The sequence below is a fragment of the Brachyhypopomus gauderio genome, chromosome 6 (assembly GCF_052324685.1).
Source record: "Brachyhypopomus gauderio isolate BG-103 chromosome 6, BGAUD_0.2, whole genome shotgun sequence".
NCBI lineage: Eukaryota > Metazoa > Chordata > Actinopteri > Gymnotiformes > Hypopomidae > Brachyhypopomus > Brachyhypopomus gauderio.
In genome coordinates this window covers 12,705,134-12,732,283 of record NC_135216.1, presented here as the reverse complement: position 1 = coordinate 12,732,283, position 27,150 = coordinate 12,705,134, and the positions used below count along the sequence as shown (strand labels likewise).

The window sequence follows — 27,150 nt, the reverse complement described above, 5'->3', positions numbered from 1 at the left end:
ATAATAACGACACTGGGGAAAATCGACTCCACCTGTTCCACACACACTCCCCACCTCCAAACACACGCTCTTACACACACGTGCACACACGTGCACACACATGCACAGACGTGACAGTAATTCAGCAGTGCATGATGAGAGTTGTATGACACTGGTGGCTACGTAACCTCCTTTTAGTGAGACAGTTATAAAACTGGAAGCTTACAGACTTTTGTTTGATAGAGGGAAAATGTAAATGTCACCTATGCCATGCAGCAGAGAGCTGAGGTTCTTGGGAGGAGGTATAAAATGAGATCTGACAGAACAGGAGGTTCTGATTAGCTAGCCATCCCCTGCAGGCCTACAAGCACAAGGAGGTGGTGTGTATGCAAAATATGATCTTTAGCTGTTACCAAAGGCCCCAGCTCACTTGGAGAACACACAGTAGAGATGGGAACATTCCAGAGTCCCTCCAACTCAGCACACAGCTCCACTAGCTATATAAGTAAGCAGACATTTTCTTTGTAATCTTCATCAGGTATCTGACTAGTAAAAATTCACCTACTAGCTTTGATGCTTTTCCACAATGATAAACAATACTGCAGCAAATAAAACTGCTGGAATGAGGAAAAGTAGATGAGAAATTGATGAAAGGAAACCATTGGATAACTCAAATCACTTAAGGCAGATTATGTTGACTCATTTGAGTTGGCCATTAACTTGACTAAAACATCAATAATAATAAGTTAAAAACAGCGTTTCCACATCAGCTGAGGTGCTCTTTGTAGTTTTACAGACTGCATGCAATCCTTGACAATGTTCAAAAGCCCTTTGATTTGCACAAACTGAGTTTGTGTTGCAGCAGAATATTTTTGTAGAAAACTGAATGATATATATTGCCATTCACTGGTCAAGAGCTGTCTAAGAGACTGTATGAAATGACGACAGGCCGAAACCAGACCCAATGTAATGTGTATCGATACTGAGTCTTTGGGAACCAGGCTAGCATGCAGCTGTTGTTGCCTGTTGCTGTTCCATTGCACAGTGTTAGCACCTATTTAATTCATTTATTCATGAGCATAATTGAAATATTAATGGAGGCAGCAGACACCAGAAGCTCGGCACTGTGGCCTAATCCCGATCAGATGGCACATAATCCAAGAACAGAATATTTTATTGTTATACCTCTCAGTTTCCACAGTGCAGGTTAATTGTATCTCTACTCCAAGAAGATGTATCTGAATCTCTGAAGCCCTCTACCTAATCATACCTAATCATGATCCACATTTGAAAAACACACTGAAAAGAAGGCATGTTTTTTTATGGTTTATGTTTTGTATGCTTTTTTTTTCCCTCTTATCATAAAATGGCCCACATATTTACTAATATCAGTATTCCCAGCTTCATTTGAGCTGTATCTTTAACCTGCTGGATAGAGAGTAGGCTTGGTTTTGCAGGGATGTTTAGCTGATGTGTTTGTGAGTGCGTTTTGTGAGTGAGTGTGTGAGTGATTTTGTGAGTGTGTTTGTGAGCGAGTGTGCTTGTGAGTGTGTGTGTGTGTGTGTGTGTGTGTGTGTGTGTGTGTGTGTGTGTGTATGTGTGTGTGTGTGTGTGTGTGTGTGTGTGTGTGAGTAAGTGTGTTGCAGTGTGTGCCCACGCGCCGCTAAATTTACTCCAGCGTGAGCTTTGGCGAGAACAAGCTTTACCAGCCCAGGATTTGGTCCTCTGCACAAATCGAATTTCTCATCCTCTTGTGCACAGCGAGTGTGTGCAAGACGAGAGGAGGTGAGTGGAGGTCTGGACGGAGGACTTAGGGACATGCGTGAGGACCAACCTGCTGGAGATGTGCAGGCGGAGGAACCAACATGCTCTCCACCGCCGTGTGCTCCTCCTGTCACATGTTGTTACCACAGCAGCAGCGAGGAAAACACCACCCACTGGGACACAGGGCCCACACTGGGCTGTCAGGCTAGCACTTTCTCACTTGTTCTCCCTCCCTCTCTCTCTCTCTCTTTCTCCAGACAACCCCCCACCACTCTCTCACTCTTCTTCTCACTCTCCTCCTAGCCTCGGGCTTTATCAAAGGAAAAAAAAATGAAACGCAGAGAGATGGAACTGCCGGCAGGCATCAGAGAGACAGCCCTGGAGGGGGGGGGGGGGGGGGGGGGGGGGGGGATTGGGGGCGTGTGAGCAAACGCCCCCAAGAAAGGAAGGAGCCGACTTGGGTTTGGGGGGGGGGGGGGGGGGGGGGGGCGTGCTGAAAAGCAGCTTGGCACCGTGTGTGTCTTCAAGGTGTGGGTCAGCTGTGTGTAATATGGTGTATTGGCCCATGTGATTCTGGAAGCATCCTTGGGGCTTGTGGCAATGTTCCAGCAGACTACAGTTCACAATCCATAGTTTCCGCCCTGCCCCTCCCTAGAGCAGCGCTCTCTGCCTTGGTGTGTGTGTGTGTGTGTGTGTGTGTGTGTGTGTGTGTGTGTGTGTGTGTGTGTGTGTGTGTGTGTGTGTGTGTGCATATGGGCCGCCACTCCAGCCTTCCCAGCACCATGTATCCTATAATGGCAGATCTTGAGTATTTTCTGTAATATATTCACTTGTATGCAAAAAGATACATATTAACTAATATTGATCTTGCAAATGCCGCCACATTTTACCCACAGAAGCTGTTACTGTGTTTGAATGGTTACAGGGTGCATAAAAAGCCCCCAGAGTTACAGTCAATATGGTGGTTTAAGAAGCGATGACCTCTTAACTGCTGGCAAGAGCATGTTTGGTAAAGGTTAGAGAGAATTACCGAAGCTGCAGGAGTCTGAACAACAGTGGCAATTAGTCACCTTGCCCTTTTCACAAAGATAAAAAGATGTGAACTTATACCCTGGCGTGCTGACTCCAGTGCTGTGGGACTTCCTTGACCCTTGCGATGAGAAACTCATTCTTGCATTGCTGTGGTGTTGTGGTTATCCGAAACCGTCGATCCCTTATATACGGCAACAGCTGCTAACATTCCCAATCACAGAGCAATGAAGGATCTCAGCAGTGCTGCATCTCCACCACTGGGGGCAAAGACACAGGCAAGATTTTAATCGCTGCTCTCACCTGGCAACGTAATTCGTTACCATGGGGCCTATGTCTTGCCTTTCATCTGCTGACAAGCCTTTCGGGCTGAATTATGCGTATTAAATGCACTACAAAGTGAAGCAGAGAAAATGAACTTGGACGCTCCTGTTGTAAGGACGGCTGTCTTTATTATTCACTGTCTCTAAGTAAACCAGCATGGCGGTACGGTGAAGTGGTGGTAGAAGAGAATGGCTGTGGAGTGGAGTGTCCTGATGAACTCTAATGCCTTTTAAGGGTGGCTCCTCTTTTCCACTGCGTGTTGTGCTGTTTGGATGTCCCCAGGGTGGCTGGTAGTCCGTGACGTGAGAAAGAGCCCACAGGAGGCTTTGGCAGGGCGGGTTAGTGGAGGGAGTGAATGGTGTTATTCTCAGCTCACCGAGGACTCTCTCACTCTCTCTCCCTGGGATAGTTCAGTTCGTTTGGATCTTTATTTCCCCCCGTACAGTATTTATTCTTAGTTCACCTCACGCACATCTGCCACACTTCTGTCACTCTTGTGTGCAAATGTGGCACCTCCCAGTGACCCGAGGTGCTCCATCTTCTGACGGTCTGCTCACCTCACAGGCGCCCCCCTGTGGCGGTCCTTGGGTCTGTTTACGACTCTGTGCTGGTTTATGCGTTGTGGCCTCGTGGCCCTAGCTTCCATAGCCATAGCCGGGAGTCTCCGCTCATATCTAGGACTCAGGTTAACTGTGGTCCAGGAAGCCAGTCCTCAGAGTGCAGCATCATTAAGAATGGGCTTCATTTCCGGGACGGAGCCTTGGGCACGTTGGGACCATGAATGAATGAGCAAGATGTCAACTGCTTCCCTTTACCAGGAGCATCAGTGTGATTTGTTCTTGATAATGCGTTAAGCTGTTTAAAGCATGACGTGAACTGTCTCAGAGAGGTTCGTGTCAGCCAGAGCAAAGATCACGTGTTTATGTATTAGAGTTTTTATGTGTTTTATGTGTTTATGTGTTTATGTATTAGGGAGTTTTTATACATGACGTCACCAGTTTTTCCTCGCCACTGTCGCCCTTGGCTTGCTCATTAGGGTTCTGGACCCGTAGTATTGTTAACCTTTTAAATCCTGTAAGGCGCTTTGTGACAACATGTGTTGTGAAAAGCGCTATACAAATAAACTTTGATTGATTGATTGATTGATGTATCTTGCTGTAACACTGAGCATTACACAGTAATACAAGCTTTAGACAGTAATATATCTTCCTAATTCATTTGAGCTATGTTAGTTTACTGCCAGTTTTTTCTCTACGAGAGCAATCGGTACTGCTGGTCTGGAATTTCTGAGAGGTGGGTATGTCAGCGCTTAGGCCCCGCCTACTCGGCCGGGTCATCTCCTGACCGTGCCTCGTTGTCATTGGTCGGCTAGTACCCCACCACATCGACAGCATCGCAAGACCGGCTTGCTCTGCAGGGGCGCAGAGATGTCTCAGGCAGAGGGGCTCTTAGATTCAGCGTTCGATTTGAGCGTTTCGTGGTGAGCAGATAATGTGCCGGGCTTCTGCACCCGTGTTACTGCCCTGCCGAGCCCGCCTCGCCCTCACTAGCACACTAACCCTTTTGGTATTTGTGCTGGGTGGCGTGTCCAATGTCCCCGGTCCTCCTGGGTTAGCCAAGACCAGAACAAGCATGTGAACATGTTTGACAAAGTTTGCTCTCAGCTGGGACGTTGAGAAGAAGCCACGATTGTATCAGTCTCCTGTTTATGATCTCTCAATTTGTCTGGAGACTTATTGACATTATGTTGTGTGTGTTAAGGACTGCAGGGGTGTCCACTTAGATGTCCATTAGAATTAGAAGAGAAACAGGGAGGAGAGAGCTTGGGTCAGACCCTGGCCATACCCACAATACTTCATCCCTACGGGGGCCTGGGGAAACCCGAGTCCTTATGTTGATGATACAACCAGTCTTAGTGGCGTCAAAAACTGGACATGGTTGGTGTAGATCAAATAAAACCAAATACAGGCTCTGGTAGCAGCTTGCAGTTGGAAAGGAATGAAGAAAGAGTTCCGATCAATAGATCTGGGCAGCATGAGGAGGAGGAGGCCCCCTGAGCCGTCTGATTCAGTGCCCGAATAAAAGAGCAAGACCTGGGGAAAGAAAAGTAGCTTTCAAACAGTAATACTGAAACTGGAAACTGTGTGTGCTTGTGTGTGCTTGTGTGTGTGTGTGTGTGTGTGTGTGTGTGTGTGTGTGTGTGTGCTTGTGTGTGTGTGTGTGTGTGTGTGTGTGTGTGTGTGTGTGTGTGTGTGTGTGTGTGTGTGCTTGTGTGTGTGTGTGTGTGTGTGTGTGTGTGTGTGCTTGTGTGTGCTTGTGTGTGTGTGTGTGTGTGTGTGTGTGTGTGTGTGTGTGTGTGTGTGTGTGTGTGTGTGTGTGTGTGTGTGTGTGTGCTTGTGTGTGTGTGTGTGTGTGTGTGTGTGTGTGTGTGTGTGTGTGTGTGTGTGTGTGTGTGTGTGAGGGACTTCCAGGGATGATGATCTTCTCTCAGACAGGCATGAAGTGTAGGCAAGATGCCAAAGTGAGTGGAACACAAACAGTATTGATTACTGCCCATTTCATGTTGGCTGAATGGTCTTATAACCTCTTGCCATACTCAGGAACCTTTTAGGAGAAAACCCAAAAAGCCAGCGCCACTGTGTATGACGGGGTGGTAGATAGTATGGAACGAAGCTGGCGTGATCCATGATCAGACCTACACTAGGAGAGCCTTTAATACTGAGCTAGTGTGGTATGTAAGGGGACAGTCCACACACAGAAGTGCCCGTGACATGAATGGAGGACTTGAATGTGCTTGTGCTTGTATGTTTATGCAGTTCAAGTGACCAGAGAGGACTTCTGAATGAGTCACGGCGAGAAATTAAATATATCCCCACATCTGCTGCGTTTGTGCGTGTTGAGTGTGTGTGGTGGAGGCCAGGGCGCTCGTGAGGTGATGCTCCAGGGCGACAGAGCCGCACGCCGCACGTGTGGTGTGGAGCATGGGCTGGCGTTTTGGTTTCCAGAGGTTTCTGTTGGCTGAGTGTAGCAAGGCCAGAGAGGAAGACCCCTGGGAGAGAGGGCACAGTACCGCATGCCCTCGCCAGCAGTCCGAGACCTTTAAGAAATCGCAGGGAATATGACTTTCAGCTGCAGCGTAACCATGGAAACAATTCTTGACTTGCAGAGGAAAAATAAGATTTTGTTCAAAAGAATGCGCACGCATAAACACATTTAAGTATGTAAAGGCGCACACAAATTCAAATAAACAAACACGTCGGTGTTTTCTTCATTGTTTTCTTTCACCCGTCACCTAATTTGAATCGTCCTATTACTGGATCGTGCTTTAGGTTTGTATGTCGATAAACCAGTTAACTCTGCAACAGGTATGCTGTTGCCATGGTAACAGCGGGCTGACAGAGATGTCAACTAATTCCACCTCTTGGAGATTCAGCAAACATGGAAAACATGAAACGGTGCACATTTCACTATAGTCCATCATTTTCTGCCCCACTGATGTATAAAAGACCATAAGTTGACAAGCACCCTCTCAACCATCTCTGCACCTTCTTCTGTATTATGGGGAAAGTGCTTCTTTTCCTCTCCCTCTCTGTCCTCCCTCTTTCTCTCTCTCCCACCCTCCCTCTCTCTCTCTGTCTCTCTCTCTCTCTCTCTCTCTCTCTCTCTCTCTCTCTCTCTCTCTCTCTCTCTCTCTCTCTCTCTCCCTGTGGTCTGTGGCTCATGCTGGGGCACTTTAATGACCAGCATGAAGTCTCGCTCAGCACCGCAGTCCTGTGCAGGGGAGACGGCCTGTAAGGAAGTGAGTCACACAGACGGAAGAGCAGGAGACATGCTACAGTGCAGGGAGAGAGAGAGACATGCTACAGTGCAGGGAGAGAGAGAGACATGCTACAGTGCAGGGAGAGAGAGAGACATGCTACAGTGCAGGGAGAGAGAGACATGCTACAGTGCAGGGAGAGAGAGAGACATGCTACAGTGCAGGGAGAGAGAGACATGCTACAGTGCAGGGAGAGAGAGACATGCTACAGTGCAGGGAGAGAGAGAGACATGCTACAGTGCAGGGAGAGAGAGACATGCTACAGTGCAGGGATAGAGAGAGACATGCTACAGTGCAGGGAGAGAGAGACATGCTACAGTGCAGGGATAGAGAGAGACATGCTACAGTGCAGGGAGAGAGAGACATGTGCAGAGAGAGAGAGACATGCTACAGTGCAGGGAGAGAGAGACATGCGCAGGGAGAGAGAGACATGCTACAGTGCAGGGAGAGAGAGACATGCTACAGTGCAGGGAGAGAGAGACATGCGCAGGGAGAGAGAGACATGCTACAGTGCAGGGAGAGAGAGACATGCGCAGGGAGAGAGAGACATGCTACAGTGCAGGGAGAGAGAGACATGCGCAGGGAGAGAGAGACATGCGCAGGGAGAGAGAGACATGCTACAGTGCAGGGAGAGAGAGACATGCTACACTCTTGTGAGGCTGCACCCAGGCCTACACTCTTCCTCCCACATCATCATCTCAGCACATGCAATGCTAAACTCACCCTCTCCCCACTCTCTTTCCCTCTCTCCATCTCTCTTTCTCTCCCTCCCCCCCCCTTCTCTCTCTCTCTCTCTCTCTCTCTATGCTTCCTTATCTCTCACTGCTGTCCTTCCCTGACAGTGACCATTCAGAATTATTTCATGTCGGGTCTCCCTGGCCTCAGCTGCAGCTGTATGACGGTGTATTATGTGCTGCGATCCATCTTGTGACAAAAACGCAACAGCTTAGCGATTGTGTTAGTAATAATGTATTAGACTCCTGTGCCAAAGCGTTTTCTCTTTGCTGCGTGCCATTGCCAACAGTCAACAAAAGAGAGACTGCTGACTACCAGAGGATTGGGAGCTTTTGTTGGGAATGTCACACATATAATTTCAACAAGACTGTTTTTCTGTGGATATAACAAAAAGTGGCTTGTGCGCTTAGAAAAATCAAACTGAAGGAGTTTGTGCGCCACTGGAGGCTCTAGAACAAACAGAGAGCGTGAGAGACACCAGCACAGGGAGGACAGAACAGGACAGGCTAATAAAGGGGAAGAATAGTGTTCACATCCTGTCACTTCATACACATCGAATGACCCCACATCTTACGCATTTCTCTTTCTCTCTGTCTCTCTCTTTCTCTCTGTCTCTCTCTCGTGCATTTTTTATACACTGAAGTGTTGAAGGTTCGGCTACGTGTCCCTGTGTCCGACCCCTGGGCAGTATGCCAGGCCTCTGTGGCTGGTGCGGTATGTTCCAGCTCCCCCGACTGTGCAGCTGCGCGTGATTCGTGGAGAGAAGGTGGCGAGCTCCGTCTTCATGTCACGACGGATCAACTCCTCCGGCTTCAGTACCGCTCCTGTAAATTGCAGAGTAAGCCTCCCCTTCCCGTCAGGAGCGGACGTTCCCATCATAGAGCGGATGTTCCCATCGTAGAGTGGACGTTCCCATCGTAGAGCAGATGTTCCCATCGTAGAGTGGACATTCCCATCGTAGAGCAGATGTTCCCATTGTAGAGCGGACATTCCCATCGTAGAGCGGACGTTCCTATCGTAGAGCGGACATTCCCATCGTAGAGCGGACGTTCCTATCGTAGAGCAGACGTTCCCATTGTAGAGCGGACATTCCCATCGTAGAGCGGACGTTCCTATCGTAGAGCGGACTTTCCCATCGTAGAGCGGACGTTCCCATTGTAGAGTGGACGTTCCTATCGTAGAGCAGACGTTCCTATCGTAGAGCGGACGTTCCCAGCATAGAGCGGACGTTCCCATCGTAGAGCAGATGTTCCCATCGTAGAGCAGACGTTCCCATCGTAGAGCGGACGTCCTGCTGCCCACATTCACACGCGAGCAGGACCCTGTGCCACTGGGATCCTCTCTGTTCTCTTCACTTCGTAGGCTGAGCGTCAGACCCTGAGGAGCCTGAGCGCCTCTGTCGGTCACTCGGCCGAAGCCTCTGGCAGGTGGCGGTCCCGAGGCTAGCGCCTCCACTCACATGCCTCGCGAGTGATCCCGTTCACGTCTCGCTGCTGAGAGTCCCTGGGGCTCGCAGCTGGCTAGGCTCCCTGGGGTGAGGGATCGTGTCAAAAAGGTCTCCTTTTTGGGAACTGTGGTTGGGATTCTGTCAGGTGTCCGTGTGAGACAGGACAGAGCTCACCTCAGAGCGCGCACTGTCTCCTGTATTGCTGCAAGTGTCTTGTATACACACTCAAACTGTCTTACAGTTGCCGCTTGTCACATATGAACTGCGGACAGCGGAGAATCGGCTTAGGAGTTGTTCCCCCCCCCCCAAACACACACGCACATGTAGCGGACAATAGGTGACAGATGCTTTTTCACTACTGGAAATCTCACTGCATTTAGTTTAGATGAGGGCACTGTGTGGAGTGCAGAGGGCATGATGCTAAAAGTGCTCTGCGGAGATCTCTGTGATTTGTTTACAATGCATGGAAGATGGCAGATGAGGCTACCAGTCCATCCATGATTACTGTTTTGTCTTGACATTACAGTAATGCTAAATATATTTGGGCATTTTCACAATATCAACGAAATAGTGGAGATCCAGATACAGTCAGGCAGAAAAGTGTTAAAATCTCATCATCTCTGCAGTTTTTGTCTGCAGAAGTTTGTATTTTTCCCTTTGTGCCATGATAGAAATGTCATCAACTCACCCACTCACTTGTTTGTGAATTGTCCAGACAGTGAGCTGCTTTCTTCACACATGGGCTCAACTGGACATCCACACCAGACATGTGCAAGCTTTTGTATGCAAAATGTAATTTCGGGGGTTTTAGTAAGACATCTTCAGTGCAAAATAAAGTGTGTGCGTGCGTGTGTGTGTGTGAATGTGTGTGAATGTGTGTGAATGTGTGTGAGTGTGTGTGTGTGTGTGTGTGTGTGTGTGTGTGTGTGTGTGTGTGTGTGTGTGTTCGTGTCTGTCTGTCGTGTTCTATGGGGACTCTGTCCTGAAGCTGTACCTTGGCTGCTCACCAATGCCCGTGTAATGAGGCTCAAGAACCCACCTCAGGACCCAGTTCCAGGATCCACGTCTGCTGTGGACACTCCACTCCTAATGCTGTAGAACATTCATAAAGCCTTTAAGGAATTATACTCCCCCCCCCCCCCCCCCAATACTTGTGCTCATGTCTGAGTTGCATAAAGTGTTATTGTAAGTTATTTTTAAAAAAGGAAGAGATCTTTATAATACATGTCTTTCCAAAGATGCGCATATATTTATCATCTTGCTCTCTTTCTGAGCGTGCGGGCACACCCTAAAGTAGCTCACAAATGTAAGATTGATTATGTAATCCACTGTGGGCCCGATGTGTAACTACAGCACGATGCGCTGTGGCTGTGACACGGTGAGCAGGGAGACGCTAGGCTGTCTCCCCTCATCATCACGTATTCCTGCCAGGAAAAGGAAAGAAACTGGCCTAGTTTTGTAATGGCCCATCAGTCAAGCTGTGCTGTGATCACACATGTGTACTGTTGCGTGTGGTGGCTTCACGCACAGCGAGTGAGGAAGGCGTTTTCTGCCCCTCCACCACGGAGAGGCAGCTGGCGTCTGGCGTCCTCGGCGCCCCCTGGTGGCGGTGGCCGCCTGCAGGTGCCATTTCCCTGTGGTGGAACGAGACCAACTGTGGGAGGTGTGTGCTTCCATCACAGTGCATGAAAGGAAAGATTTGAATTCAATTATCAGACCAGATTTCATTAATTAAAACCCCAATATTAAATATAACGTAATTGAAATCTAATGGGATATGTTTTGGCTTATAATTTTGGATCATTGTACCATTCAGCTTTGCAATGAGACATTTCTAATAAATGACCGTCAAATGCATCCTGACTGAGTTCACCTGAATTCCTGGACAATTCTTTACCATGGCTACTTCTATGCTGCTATATCTTAATTATTCCCTTATCACTACTTTCTTACCTTAATTTCTCCCCTACATTCACTACGTCATCACCTTCACCATCTGAGTGCATTAATAGGTCACTGAGTAGCCCACATGAAGAATCACACAAGGCTGTTTATCCACATGAGACATTCTGCTCCTCTTGCATAAGATTCCTTGTTGCATGTGTACATGCATATTAACATGTCGATCTACTGATAAAGTTATCTTATGAGATGGCAGAAGTCACTGGAGTAAACCAAAAGGCACCAGTACAGTATGGAGGTATAATCCTGCGTTGGCATTTTGTGGTACACTATCAGATAATGACAGCATATGGTGTTACACCCCCCTGGTCAAGGACACAGTCTCCATCCAGACCACAGGCCTTTGGTCCTCGAGCGCTCGTTTTCGGACAGATTGTGCCCAGAGCTGTCGGGTGCTGAGAGGTTAGTGGGCACGTCACAGTGGCTCTGTGCTGACCATACAGCGGAGCCTTTAGCTTCTGGGGCTTTAAGAAATGGACCCTTGTTTCCTTTTGTATCGTCGAAATCAATGATATGCCTTCATTTCTGTGTTATTACCTAGAGAAGGATCTGAATAGCAGGGGGAAGGATACTGTCCTACTGGGAAAGGTGGTTTGTATAGCGTGATGAAATTCGATCTGCCCAAGTGAACCTACATCTGCGATGTCTCATATCCTGCCGTGATCAACCTCCCCGCTCTTCCAAATGCTAAAGTGTAAAAATAGAGGGAGTTGGTGGTCAGAACTGTCAGACTCTGCTCCTGAAAATAATTTAGATTTGGTGTTATTCAGCTATTGGACAAAACCCCTTCACCGAAGGTGACCTTGTAAGTGTATATGGAGCAGCTTGAGCCAAAAGGATCTTGTGCTTGAGATCACTGTCATTAGTGAAATACCATTAGACCTGAGTCACCTGGGGTAACACAGCAGTCACGAGAAACCACAACACTGTCAAGATTCAGATTTTGTGCCTTCCTAAAGAGGAATACAACCTTAAATTCAACCATTTTAATACTGAATAAACCCTTTTGTGAATAAGGTTAGATACTGAATTCTGGATCAGAAATACAGTTACATAATTCCCCTGTGTTTGTCTTTCTGTTTGTTTTTGTGTTTCTTTGTGTTTCTAATCTGGGAATAGCTTAGACCACCAGCGCTTTATCTTTATTTAGAACATGTAAGACATTGCTACACAAGTCATCCAGAGACACAGTTGTGAAGTTTACATCTGCAAAGGTTTGCTGCATCTCCGATACAGTGTAGGAGGAGTTTTGTAGTGTAGGAGGAGTTTTGTAGTGTAGGAGGAGTTGGGCAATGTAGTTCTTTGACCTAGATCAGCTGCTAAGAATCATGAGCTTTAGAAACAGAATCTATTCAAACTGCTGCTAGCCTTGTGTGTGTGTGTGTGTGTGTGTGTGTGTGTGTGTGTGTGTGTGTGTGTGTGTGTGTGTGTGTGTGTGTGTGTGTGTGTGTGTGTGTGTGTGTGTGTGTGTGTGAACCTGAAGATGGAGAGTTTGAGGGAGAAACTGTAATTTGTGAATTCGGACTAAAGCACAAAGACGACTGCGTTTTCTTTAGAAGAAGAGCAGGGAACAGGAAGTCGTGAGCACTGTGTGTGTGAATTCTGTTCAACTGATGTGGAACATACAGAACCCACAAAAACACTGCACAAGGGTTGTGGCCTTTCCTGGGGGTTTCAGCACAACACAACAAAATAGAAGACATTACACAAGCTCTGCCATACGTCGTGTCCAGCTGTTGAGACACTGGGAAAAAGAAAATTATTATAAAGAGAGACATCTCTCTCTCTCTCTCTCTCTCTCTCTCTCTCTCTCTCTGTAACTATAGCAACGGTGTTGTACACCAGCTCCTCAAATGAGTATTGCCCATTTCTTTCCACTGCAGAATTTTTGTGGTCACTTGTATGTGTGTGTGTGTGTGTGTGTGTGTGTGTGTGTGTGTGTGTGTGTGTGTGTTTATCTAAGAGTCACCATCTCTCATGTAGCAGCCTAATGAAATATAAATGAAGTCCTATGGTGTTTCTTTTGCAGGTGGGCATCACGTGTCCTGCTGTTACCTGGCCTGTGCTTTTGCTTTGCTTTCTACATTACTGAATAGTTGCTGGAGCTCTTTGTTGCTTCCTGCATTCCTGGTAAAATATGTGGACCTGAGTGTGGGCTTCTGATAGCTGGGTGTGGGGCAGTAGTGCTGGAAGCTCACCATGTGAACAGCCTCTCCACCCATGTGTACCGCAGCCTCTCCACCCATGTGTACCGCAGCCTCTCCACCCATGTGTACCGCAGCCTCTCCACCCATGTGTACCGCAGCCTCTCCACCCGTGTGTACCGCAGCCTCTCCACCCGTGTGTACCGCAGCCTCTCCACCCGTGTGTACCGCAGCCTTTCCACCCGTGTGTACCGCAGCCTCTCCACCCGTGTGTACCGCAGCCTCTCCACCCGTGTGTACCGCAGCCTCTCCACCCGTGTGTACCGCAGCCTCTCCATCCGTGTGTACCGCAGCCTCTCCACCCATGTGTACCGCAGCCTTTCCACCCGTGTGTACCGCAGCCTCTCCACCCATGTGTACCGCAGCCTCTCCACCCATGTGTACCGCAGCCTCTCCACCCGTGTGTATCCCAGCCTCTCCACCCATGTGTACCGCAGCCTCTCCACCCGTGTGTACCGCAGCCTCTCCACCCATGTGTACCGCAGCCTCTCCACCCGTGTGTACCGCAGCCTCTCCACCCATGTGTACCGCAGCCTCTCCACCCGTGTGTACCGCAGCCTCTCCACCCGTGTGTACCGCAGCCTCTCCACCTGTGTGTACCGCAGCCTCTCCACCCGTGTGTACCGCAGCCTCTCCACCCATGTGACCCTTACCCCAGGGTCTCCACCTGTGCGTACTCCAGGCTCTCCACCCGTGGGTACCCCAGGCTCTCCACTTGTGCGTACCCTAGGGTCTCCACTCATGTGTATTCTAGGCTCTCCAACTGTGCGTGTCCCAGAGTCTCCACCCGTGCGTATCCCAGGGGCTCTGCATGGCTTCAGTGCATTAGCAAGTGCAGCTTCCTGTCTCTCTGTCTCCACTGCTGCTGATAACTCTGGGAACCATCAGTGTGCAGGGTGGAAAAAATAGCCTGAGATATTGTCTGTGGAATGGAGCAGGGGCCAATGAGCAAGCTGGTCATTTCTGGATAGACTATGGACCCCTCGCAACTACACGGAAGAGGAATCTTCTTCCGGTAGTGGATTCTATATATGGGAATGTAAAGCGCTGGTAATGTAACGTAAAAACACTCGAGGTAGCATTGCATTTTAATATAATCTTACATGCTGATATTTCGTGGAAGCTCTAAAACTTCAGGCTCATTCATCTTGGCTATTTCTGAAAAGGTTTTTATGGTAATCTGATGCAGTTTAATGACTGATTCTTATTGCGCTACTGAAGCACCTTAATATTATTGCATCAGGATAACAACATGTATACTAGCACTGGTTCCATTCTGTCAGAAAGACCCTGTGAAATGGACACTACAATACTCACAAAATACCTTTACTAGAGTACAGAGGGAAACATGAACTATGTGTGTGCTCATAGATTGGCCTTGTAGCTCATCAGATGGAACCATGTGGGTGGAGGCTACACATTGTTGTCAGTGGAGTCAGAGTACAGTGGGACCGCGATATGACCGTGCCACTCAGCTGTCCGCCCCTTTGCGCTGCTCTGTGCCCCAGAGCAGTCAGGTTGATGAACGACACCTATTACTCCAGACATTACGGGCACGCAGGCCCGAGGTTTCCACAGGCCGGAGCAACAGACCAACATGGCGAAATGGCTCATCTTATAAGGGCTCAGCTCGTGTCCAACGTGAAGAGCCTCTCCCCAGATCTGGAAGTACAGCGTCCACACAACAGCCAGCGTTTCTGCATGAGAGAGAGGCTTCTGTCAGAGATTTGACTGATTAAATTCTGCTGTATGGCTTGCTTGCAAAACATTTTTTTTTCTCATGCACAAAATGCTTAATGGACTACATCGTAGCAGTGGGTGTAATGGGAAATAAATGGGAAAAGCACAGGCATTGAGGAGAGTAAGCCTGGGAAATTGGGTTTCATGACGGAGAGGGTGCCAGCATGAGTAATTACTTGTCCCCAGCACAACTGTGGATCAGCAGCACCAGCAGGATGTAACCTTCCAGTGGAATTGAGGCGTAACGTATGGTAATTCAGGATTTCAGCCATGGGTCTGTCCTCAGGAGCTCAGGGGGGCATTCGCTTCCGGGCTGAGCTTTGGTATCCCAGACTTGGACAGCGCGGCAAATCTCTCGCTGGATGGTTTGGAGATTTTAGAGCTTGCCAGCTCCAATTCTCAGTCCCTGGAGTAAGGCACTGTTCTGTGTTTGATGGTTTGAACGCCATGATTGTAGGTGATGAGATCAGAATGAGTGTATTATGAAACTATTTGTAAACCTTTTCACCAATTTGTCTCGTGCAAGAGGGCAGGCTGGGGATGGTTACATGTAGGGCAGCTCACTTTACTACACACACCAAGACTATGATAAATCCGCAGACAAGGGCACTAGTAGAGTGCACTACGCTTCGGAAACCTCCCAAGGACCAATCAGATGTGAGCTTCGGGATGCATCCTTCAGAGATGTCCTGCCTGAACATCTCTGCTTTTTATCCTGGCCCTGATGGTACACCACACACTGCATTACCACAATTATCCAAAATGGCAGTAATTACCCCTGCCTTCCCTCCTCGCTTCTCCAGAGGAAGCATCCTGGGGAGAATGGAGGACCCCGGGCCAAGAAATAATTAACTTGATAATGGCCCGCCTTTCCTCAGAAATCCCTCTCATTCTATCTCTGTTTCGACTAATTATGCAGACGCTGTATATTGTTCTTGGTCCATTTTCATAACAGTGTACTAATAGCTTGTTTTCCTACATGCTTGCATAATGTGAGTTACAGATATTCCACAGCATCATATTACATGGCGTTCTGTAAAGAGATTGCTACCCCAGACTAGGTAAATCTGGCATGTGCTTGTGGTAATGTTCTCATAAATGTGTATTCCCACCGCATCCCTTAAAGAGTTTTCAATTCTAATCGTTTCCCTTGATACAGTGAAAGAGATCTAAATCATATGTGCCCTTTTTTAGTTTTCCTTTGCCTCTTAATTTTAATGACGCATGTTCTCATGGCAAGTCTTGCTGCCAAGCAGAATAATCTGTAATACGCTTATTCCTTCAAGCCTCCTGGGCAGCGCAGACTGCTAATAAAAACTCTGTGTGCTCAAAGTGAATTGGCTGTCACTTTCACAGCCAGTTGGGGCTGGTGCTGGGATCTGTAAGTTGCCCTCCCCGCCCTCCCCATGTAAAAGCACTATGGCACTCTGGTGATAGTCTGGCCTTGGCTATCCCCCCGTATCACCTCTCCAATAAGCCTGTGCAGCTGTGGCCACATGGAGCCATAGTGAAACAAAGTCTACGATTCCATTGGTCTCATAGGAATTAAGTCACCGTCACAACGTCACACCGTCACACGTCACACCGTCACATGTCACACCGTCACACCATCACACCGTCACACATCACACCGTCACACTGTCACACCGTCACACATCACACCGTCACACCGTCACACCGTACTTGTCTTCAGGTTTCCTGTGTTGCTTCTCCAGATGTTAATGTGCACAGCACTAGGTTGGGTCTGCCAGCCGTGCTGATTTGTACTCAGTCTCTTAGCCAATACTCAGGGGTCTGCTGTACAAATGTTTCCAGAGGGCACTGAGGCTGGTTCAGTTTCATACACTGCAAACATGCGTATATCTCATGCTGAAATCCCAATAGCAAGCACAGCGGTGCTATTCTTTTCTCTTTTTTTTTGCTCACAAATATCCCAAAGCCCGAACTCCATGTTTTGAGGTCATAACAATCAGGGCTCATTTATTCGCACGAGTGGAGCTCACAGTCTCTAAATTCAGCAGTGATCTACAAATGTACCAGGGTCTCCTTGTTTGGAGTCCAACGCTTATGTATTGTACTCTGCTGACAGTTCTGTGATCACTTTTTATTGCCTTCCTCATCCTCATCCTCACGGTGACGCCCGGCCGCAGCAGAACCGTGTCGAGTGCTGTGTCTGACGCCCCTTCCTCCCTCATCAGCATATCCCCCTTTTATATTCATAAGCTCTTGCGGTGCAGAGCAGTGCAAGGTCTGGTGCTATCCCTGTCCCATTTCCATTACTGCTGCATTCCTCTATATCACGCCGTTTGCTGGCAGGCCAGGTGCAATGGTGGTGATGGTGGATGGAATTAGGTGGGGCCTAGCCTCAAATTCCAGACAATATTGCATCCACTTTTATCCTGCTTCAGGAGGACTTTTTTTTTTTGCTGTAAATCACAGGCACATGGGACGTGACTGGTAAAATATTCAGGTAGATATTCAAAGGGAGATTCATGATGGATAAACGATGTAGATACTGAAATGGAGATTCATAGGCTAACTGGTAAATGAAGTAGATATTCAAAGGGAGACTCGTGATTGATAAATGAGGCAGATATTCAAACGGAGATTCATGATGATAAACGAGGTAGATATCTAATCTGAGATTCATGACTGATTAACGTGGTAGATTTTCAAATGGAGATTCATGTGCAACTGATAAGTTAGCAAAGCTAATGTTTGGCAAAAAAATCCCAGGTAAAGATATTTACTTTCTGAATCTGGACCATGCACCATGGCTGCCTCTGTGACCAGCCAAAGATAATTACATTCACAACCAGTGCAAAGATTTTGCAGTAACAAGCCGTCCTTACAGATGTCAAGGTATCTGGGCCAGTGATCTGGTAGGTCCTAAGTTTTATCAGCTGAATAACTTTACTCAGATTTGTCTGAGTGTTGACGTGTACTTATCACTTGCTTTCTGACGTCTAAACTTACATTACTAAAATATCTCAGTGTTCTCACTTTTAAATTTTGACTTGCATGCCTTGAGTTTAAAGCTGCTTTCTGGATAAACCTCACCATCCATATGGAAATATAAAAAAGACAGGTTTGGTTATGATTACATGAATACATGCATAATAATTTAATTTGAACATAATGGAAGTCATAATAGTAAGGTATCTTGACCTAGATGATGTATGTCAAAACTGTGATCTATTCACATTAAAACACCCTATTAAGTGTTTGTTGAGAAGTACTTTATCCATTGTCCCATCACACTGCTGTGATCCCACTTCCTACCTCTGTCGTTACCATTGTGAATTCAGTGTGAATTCTGAGGGCAGCAGGGGGTCTGGGTGTTTCTGCTGGACAGCTGCTGGCGTGTCATATGCACGACCCTTTGTTTGGTTTAATTTTGTACATGCCATTACCAAACTCCCAGTGTAAAAAACAGATTGTGTGTGACAGGCACCTCCTCATTTGCAGCCACTCTCTGCTTTTTATTCTCTCTCTCTCTCTCTTTCTGTCTCTGTATATGTGTCACTATCTCTCTGTGTCTGAGCTGGGGGCCTCAGGTTGCTTATTTGAGTGCAGTAATTTGCCATTGACTGGGGACAGGTGCAGCTGCTAGCGGCGCTGTCGCTAACAAGCCGTTTCATCATGGTTAGCTCGCCTTGATTATCTATTGTTGTTACCACAATACCACGACTGGCCATTTTATGATGCTAAAGATGTCCATGGAAATAGTTCCATTAATAATCCCTAGCCTCTGTCACCTCCGAGTCTCTCAGCAGTACTACAGCAAATCTGAGCAAATATGTGTGTCATTTCGCATACCAAACAGGCAGTTTGAGCTTAGGAAGATCATTCACTATATTCAATATACTATAAGCAATGTTGAGCATATTTATTGTCATAGTATTACTGCTCATAAAAATGATCAGAGCTGTAACACACGTACACACTGCAGAACACTGGCCTAATTTAAGCTGATACTATAAATACAATGATGCTTCATCCTCTTGAGGACATTCTCATTACAAGATGAAAGGTTCATTTTGGACAACATCATAATTTGTTTTTTTTTTTAATTGAGCTGCAGTACACTGTACAGTATATGATGGAAGTATGTGGGTAAGTATATAAATTCGTTGACTTCATTTGTTGTTACTGCACAGGAGAAATACAGTGTCCTTGATGACTGGCTGTGTGGTCAGAATGAATGAGTGGGACTTTTTCTCACGGCCTCAGGAGTGCAGATCACTGTAAGAGCTATTATGGGCTCAGTAAACACTGGACCCACATACGCAGTAAACACTGGACACACATATGCAGTAAACACTGGACCCACAAACACAGTAAACACTGGACCCACATACATAGTAAACACTTGACCCACATACGCAGTAAACACTGGACCCAGATTCATAGAAAGCTGTGGGGTGTGGACTATTTTATCAACAGTTTAGCCTTTTTCTTTAGATCCAAGTTAACCTCCTATAAGTCTCCTATAAGTTACCCATGGATATAAGTAATGAGTTCTAATGACTTGGTTTATGATTGTGAGATCCAGCCGTTGCTAAATATAATTGTCAGTACTGGTCTTGGCTCCTTCTGCATTTAGTGTTTGAATTGTGAGGCACGTTCCCATGGCAACATGGTTAAAGCCTGCTAGGCAGATTGGATATGTGCCTTACAAGGCAAACAATCGCATGTGTTTGATGGCACTCGAAAACACCTTTTTATTTCAGAGCAAATGGCTCCACTGTGGAGGCATGGCTCTCCTTTCATGCTTTTGAATGCTATACTTTTGTTCGCTGATTGGACCTCTAGTGGCACACACTGCCAAGAACTGAATGTGTCACATGGCGTGTTCTTGGCATGCCATCAGATTTTACAGGAATGCTGCTCCAGCTCCATGGAAATCTGTGACAGATTGATGCATAGTTACCATTTATAGCAGGAGCCATATTCCTAACCTTCCTTACGGATGATGACAGCATAATTATCTTAAACTCTGCCACACAATTAACAAGTTAATTTATTCCTTTTAGTAGCAGGTCACTGAAAAATGTATAGTTTATTTATATAATTTATAATTATAAACATCTCTATTCTGTAAATGAGGCACCTTTTAGATAGTGCAAGACCTTCTGTGTTTGCTGAATTCCACTGCTGATGTATTGTCAGAACAGAATTAATTTAAGGTGAAAGTAAATATAGAACAGCAAAGGACTTTAATTAGGCAAATATGGGGATAATATGCAAATGAGCTATTTTAAAAGCTTGCTAATTTTACTCAGCAATATGGACACCACCACCGTCCTGCAGCGCACCATCACATTCGTATTTCCTTTCATACACCCACTTCTATTTTTAACATTTCTATTTTTGATACAGAAGTACACTGGCTGGTGTGTGCCTGCTTGTGCCTGGTGAGAATGTGTTCTGTCATCATTCTTTGTGTGGTGGCAACAGGCCTTTACTACAGTTTGACAAGGAGGTGGGGTGGGTATGTTGGGCTAGCAGCTCAGAATGGGCTGTCTTGTGACAATGCGCAAATATTGCCATTGTTTTGTGTTTGATGTGCTAATTAAGCTAACTCTGGAAAGATCAAGTGACAAAATGAGGAATTTCTCACACATAAACAGTTTTGCATTGTTCAGCTATTGTTATAACAGTAATAATTGTTCAGCTTTCTTTCTTTCCTAAAAACACACTGTGACAACTGACCTGTTCTTTTATTTACACGGCATGTTTAGCAGTAAGCTGAATATCATGGGTCCTCAGCAGTATTCTTTGAGGACTGTGCGGTCTTGTGTGTTTGCTGTAACCCTGCATTGCAATACCTGTTTTCACTGTCTGGGTTTTGCCACTGTTACAAAGGACGTGTTGTTAGTCCAGCAGACCTCCGGAGCTCTGTGGAAACTCCAGGGCTGTAGTGTGCCGTGCTGTCCCCCGTTCCACCATCACACCTCCAGTTAACAAGAACAGTGTTGTTCCCCATCATGTCCCCCTTCTAAAGGGGTCAAATGAAGAAGAGTTCACAAGATGGATGGTCTTTTTACAATCACATCCCTCAAGTAATCCTTGGGCAGTATTCAATGAATTTTTGACAATTTAAAAAATGCAACTATTTTCTATTTTAGTCCTTTGTAAGACTAAATAAGTGTTTGTAGGCAAAAAACCTAAATGGAACCCTATGTACTTCTTTGGGTAAATATTTAGCAAACCGAGTTCATACTGCAGGAATGATGTCACTTTCTCTTCTATAAAGACCTTGGCAGTCAAATCTGGGCAGGGATTAATGTCCAAATCAGAAGCTCACGTTGTTTGGTAGTGTCAGTGTCTGAGTGAGTTCACGATCAGGAGTCAGTTAGATCTAGCTGTGTGCCAATAATTGACCTTTGCAAGTGTTTACAAGGATCAGAATATCATTACAAAATGGAAAATCAGAAGAAAACTGGTTACTGCAATCAATAGTCCTTACTCCATCTTTTGCTAGCATTTCCATAGAGCCATGGTGTGTTGCCATGGTGACATGAAATGGCTGCACACTGCAGCAGTGAGTTAGGTCTCTTGTAAAGAACATTGGGCCCTACACACTCAGAAAGTGAAGGTTTTGACTTCCTAGAAAGTTGAATTTCGTGCTTCACTATTTACCACAAAAGTTAGCATCCATATTCTGAAGAGACAAGATTCAGACACTGACTAATTAACATGTCAAAAAAAAAAAGGCTTAGAGATTAAATGATAAGAACTGGTTCATGTTCTAACCAAAAGCATACGTCTTGAAACTAAAGATGAGTATGAAGGCCAAGCACTGTGATTGGTTACATTTCCCCCTCTTTTCCTCTATCCTCAGTGTGACAATGCAAAGGGATTACGAGCATTCTTCGATGCGATCTGCTATGGTCCCAAACATCTAATGATCTTCGGAGGAGTGTGTCCGTCAGTGACGTCTATAATCGCCGAGTCATTAGAGGGATGGAACTTGGTGCAGGTAAGAGTAAAAACAATGATTCATTAATGTTGCAGTTGAGTATTGCTTTGTGATATTTGTATGGAGCACCGTGTAGAATTAACACCCTGTACACCAACCCTCACAGCAAAGCTCTTTACTGAATGAAAGTCAAACAGTTTAGGATGCAGGTGTTCATATTGAAGACAACTGTGGTTGGAGCTTTCTGAGGATTCTCTGTCACTTTACCAGCTTTCACCCGCAGCTGTGGCACCGCTACCCAGCTCCGGTGGCTGGCACGTGGTGGAGGTTGTTGTAATGGGTGGCATGCCAGTGATGGAGCACTGGCTGAACTACCAGCATTTTTACTTCTCCAATTGATTGGCCCTCCTAGGGGACTAGAAAGGGGGACCGACTCTTAGATGTCCTAACTTGTGGATTAATCTTCCATTAACATCAGCAGAGTGAATCTGTAATTAGCCTTCTTTAGTCCATGCATGGCCGATCCATTTCACAAGAGAAGATAAGCTGAGCGTTAAGGGGAAGCACTATCCTGCATCATCGAAGCTGAGCATCAACTCACCGCCCTATGATACTGCAGGCTACCTTTATTTTTAATTAAAGAACACATTTGAGGGGAGTGCTAAATCACATACAAATGTTTGATCTGAAGCTTGGTTGATGGGTCAAGTCATTATGTTTAATGAAAGACACTTACAAGAGGCAGAAAGGGAGTTAGGGAAGTGTAGCTTGTTGAATGGTGCCACTCCATACATTTATATAGCTGAAATGAGTTGTGCCCCTGCTTTCACAAGTGTGCCTTCAGGAAATGTTTGACCCCACGTTAGCACTTCTACAGTACGGAAACCAGGGTTGAGACCCAGGACACGTCACTCTTTTGCACAAGTAGCACCAATGGTGGTGTGAGCACCATTGTAATAGATGCTTAGATCAACATGATTATCAATTACACTGATGATCCTAAATAGAGAGATGAACTCAGTAGAGAGAGATTTGTTGGTTGATGGGTTTATTATTTGGTTGGTTGGTTGGTTGACTGATTTATTTAGAGATTCATTTTTTAAAAATATAATCAGCAAGGCTTAAATTATCTATAAATTATCTTCAGAATGAAAAGGCAGACAGGCCTTTTCAGTAGAAAGGTTCAATATTGTAAAGCAGGACTGAATTCTTCACGTGCATTAATAAGAGCACAAAGCTAAAATGAAGCTACCCAGCTTTTCTGGTGTTGAAATCATCAGTTGTCATTTAGCAACTCTACAAAACTCTGCAGTTATGGCACTGTGCAGTGGGGAAACCCATCTAGGGCTTAGAATTAAATTTAATGTCACCCAGATTGTAAGAGAATGATTACAGTCAGTGCCGACATTTCATCCTTTCTTAGAACCTACAAAATTTACCCATTTATGTGACAGTGATCTTTTGGATCAGAGAGAGGACAAAGAAGGAAGGTGGTTTTGGCATCATTGACCCATTACAAACTGCTAACACTATCACTGCTACATTATGTCTTTATGTGTAATTATAAGCACACTCTACATAGGTCACGCTTGTCGTTGTTAATGAGATGGAAATGGTGACCTTGTCTGTAAGACAATGTTAATTTGTCTTCTGATAAAATGGTGGTTTAAATGATGCACACATTGAGGTTCCTTACTACAAAAAAAAAGCTGTATACACACACACACACACACACACACACACACACACACACACACACACACACACACACACACACACACACGTGATCCCATTTTCATTAATTTGCTGTTATTACCTTGTCTCAGATATACAGATGCTACATCTTATTAATAAGAGTCTGTATATACAGTTGACAAACCTATATATTCAATTTTGTTGGTAAGTTTATACTGTAATGGATAGAACCATAGCACAATCTTATTCAATGATGAAAGTGTATTTGAAATGTATTAACCTTACTTAAGTGTGTTAACTAAATGTGTAACTACTGCTGGTATTACTAGATCAATAAGCTTAGAAATATGTCAGTTAAAGACCAAGCTAAGCAAACTCCGTATAATGGATGAAGAATGTTATGCAAAATAATTTGCTATAGGACATACAGCACATCTGTTGCTACTAGCAACCACATGTCGAGGCAAGCATATTGAATGTATTTAAGATAATTACACGATCAGGTTAGATTAACTATTTCAACCACAACCAGATAGAGGAATGCAGCATTTTCACCACTGCCATTAAAGTCGTGCATTTAAATACTATAATCGTTTAATGCTCGTGCACTAAAATAATAAATAACCTTGGAGGTATTTATGTGCTGTGGTACTGTGGGCCAGGCAGTTTGTCAGGTCAGTGAAGCTCATAAAGCATATTCAGCACTTGCATGTGTGAAGTGTTTTTTTTTTTTTTTTTGCTTGCTGTTTTCTGTTTAATATCAACTGTTAACAAAGGTTTCGAGAATTGCAAACGCACACAGTCATGATTAGCTCAGCACAGGTGTTGAATTTGGTGACAGTGCAGCCAAGGTGAAATAAATAAATAAAAAATAAAGAGAAAGAAGAAAATGGGGAAAAGAGAAAGCAATGAAGCAGACGCAGTTCAGTGAATGCACTTGTGTCAAAACAGCTAGCTAAAACAGCTAGCTAGCTAAAACGAATCATTTGCGGTATGCTACTTCCTAAGAATTTCCTCTTCAACCTCAGCATAGACCTTGTGGGGGGGATTAGGATTTCTACATGGTTTTGTAGGCCCTGGTCTCTGTAAGTATGCTGAACTGAGTGAGATCCAGTGATGGCTGGACTCTGAAGCCAGTGAGCTCTCCTTGTGAGCAGAGCCCTGGTGCCCTGGTGCCCTGGAGCCGGATCCAGACTGCCACCATTGCGGCTGCCTGCACACACTTTGATGTCAGCTGCAGGGCTGGGCAACCTGCTCCAGGGTCATTCATATGCTTGGGAACGGGCACTCTAAGATGATCAAGGAAATGTAAATGCATCTTAAAAGCTTTTTCCCCAGTGAGTTCAATAAAGCATGTGCGCCGGCTGGCTTCTCGTTAATGAGAACTGAACGGAAACTGGAGAGGACATCGTTCAGAATGCATCGTTCATGTATATGTTCCATCACATTACCTGTGTTCAGGTGTATGGCAGGTGTGTTTGTTTTGATTTAGTTGTATGTTCTGTATGCTATTCAGTCAGAATAGGCACAGTGTCAAAAAATGTTATGAAAAATATGATATTATCAGATGATGCTTTTAAATTTAAAATTAATGCTGGAGTTGGAATTTTAGTCCCCTATCTTGAGACATCACATGAAGCTTTGAAAATATCAATGCATGCACATACGCACGTACACACACACACACACACACACACACACACACACACACACACACACACACACACGCACGCACGCACACAGTCTTGCCGCGTGCTGCAGTGATCAGTTTGCAGGCACCATCTGCCCTCAGATTTATGTAACGACTGATCCAGAAGCTGATCTCTCACATCCTGATTGTGACTCATGTCCCAGGATGCCTCAGCATGGTTTTAGCGAGATTCACACTTAGCCTACCGGCTCTGTTCTTACACGCTTTGTATAACATAACGTGGTGGAACAACCTAGCTCTCCAAACGCTATGTGATAAAGAGAGATAGTTTGAGAGAAGTCCGTACAGACAGACTGTAGAGGTGACACAGACTATGAGATCTGTTAAGAAACAGTGTGAAAGTGAAGAGAGGGGAACGAGAGAGCAATCAGAAAACACAACCAGAGCAGTGCAGAAATAGAGCCCTATTTCTGGCTATTTGGGGGTCATTTCAGTTATCTTTCTCATATCGTATTGTGTTTGCCACTTGGCAGAGGTTCATATACTGTAGATGATCTAATCGCTACTTCATTACTTTATGGAAGAATTGGCCTTCTTGACCTGATCCAAGAATGATTTTCTATTGAGGATCGATCCTGTCTGCACTCATTGAGTGCCAGAAATGCATTTTATAGCTTTTATGGAACTTTGGCTAGCATTGGCACACTGCTTTCTTCATCCCTGGCATATAATAGCTATTAGCATAAAGTCCTTAATATCTCATTACAATCGGTATCATGGTTAAACATCTTGTCAAGCATTTCCATATTCCCAAACATGTGTTTTTAGATGTGTATGTGAGGCTCTCAGTTGAACTTCTTCTTAGTTGTTTGGTGCCGTAAATGATCTGCACACAGCTGATGACTTTCAACTACTCATATTTTACTGCACTACACAATATTTAGTTTATATTTGTACTCTTGTAATTGTGTGTGTGTGTGTGTGTACAAAGAAGCTTCAGTTCCAATTCCAGTTTTGTTGTGCTTGTGTAATAACGATATTCTCTTCTACTGCACGTGCTAAATGGTGGTTGATGCACATAGCTCTGGTGTGGATGGCTTCCTTCAGGCATGTTGGTGTCCAGAGGCCCTGGTGTTCCCTCACTGAGGCTGGCTGGTTGTGCTTTCTCAGCTCGGGACATGATTTCGGTGTTCTTCTGCTCAAATGACTGTGGCATTGCAATCCTCTAATCACCACCAGGCTTGATGCCACACTGAGCGAAACCCCACAAGCAGCAGAGATGGAAGAGAAGGGAATCAAAGCCAGTCTGGCGTGGCTGGATTTAGAGTCGGCCGGACATTGAGGTCTTATTCTTTCTGGTTTTTCCTCAACTTGTTGTTGTTTCCTTCATCAGTCAGAATTGTTTATAATGAGAAATCGCACCTGCATTGTCTCCCAGCTTCTCCGGTAAACCTGTTCTATCGCTTCGAGCACCATTCTAAACTCCTACATAAAACATGTGGCCTTTTTCTATATCCATATTTCATAGGTTGAGGTATGGCAGCAGTGTGTGTGTGTGTGTGCGTGTGTGTGTGTGTGTGTGTGTGTGTATGTGTGTATGCATGTGTGCATGCGTGTGTGTGTATGGCATTTCAATTGGAATGGCCCATATAGTGCCTATTCTACGAGAGTCAGTGGGTGGCAGGGAAAAAGTAGAGTGTTTCTAAAGGAAATAGTCTGTGGCCTCCCCTCGCTCAGTAATAGGAGGACTGAGACTAATGGGGTACATTAGAATGGTAACTTGGCTGGTAGTGTGAGGATGATGAGGTACAGAGGCCAAAGCTTCTGTCTGACTCAGACAGATTCTCCCCCAGAGAGTGAGTTAAAGAAGCCAATTAG

The 27,150-nt window shown here is 45.6% G+C and overlaps 1 protein-coding gene across 1 annotated transcript in view; it reads left to right on the top strand.

The window, feature by feature from the left end:
• gabbr2 (gamma-aminobutyric acid (GABA) B receptor, 2) overlaps positions 1-27,150 on the top strand; it is a 144,216-nt gene that overhangs the window by 14,829 nt on the left and 102,237 nt on the right. Inside the window, exon 2 of the mRNA XM_077008730.1 lies at positions 21,849-21,986. Coding sequence (XP_076864845.1) covers positions 21,849-21,986 — 138 coding nt within the window. The remainder of the gene's footprint in view (positions 1-21,848; positions 21,987-27,150) is intronic.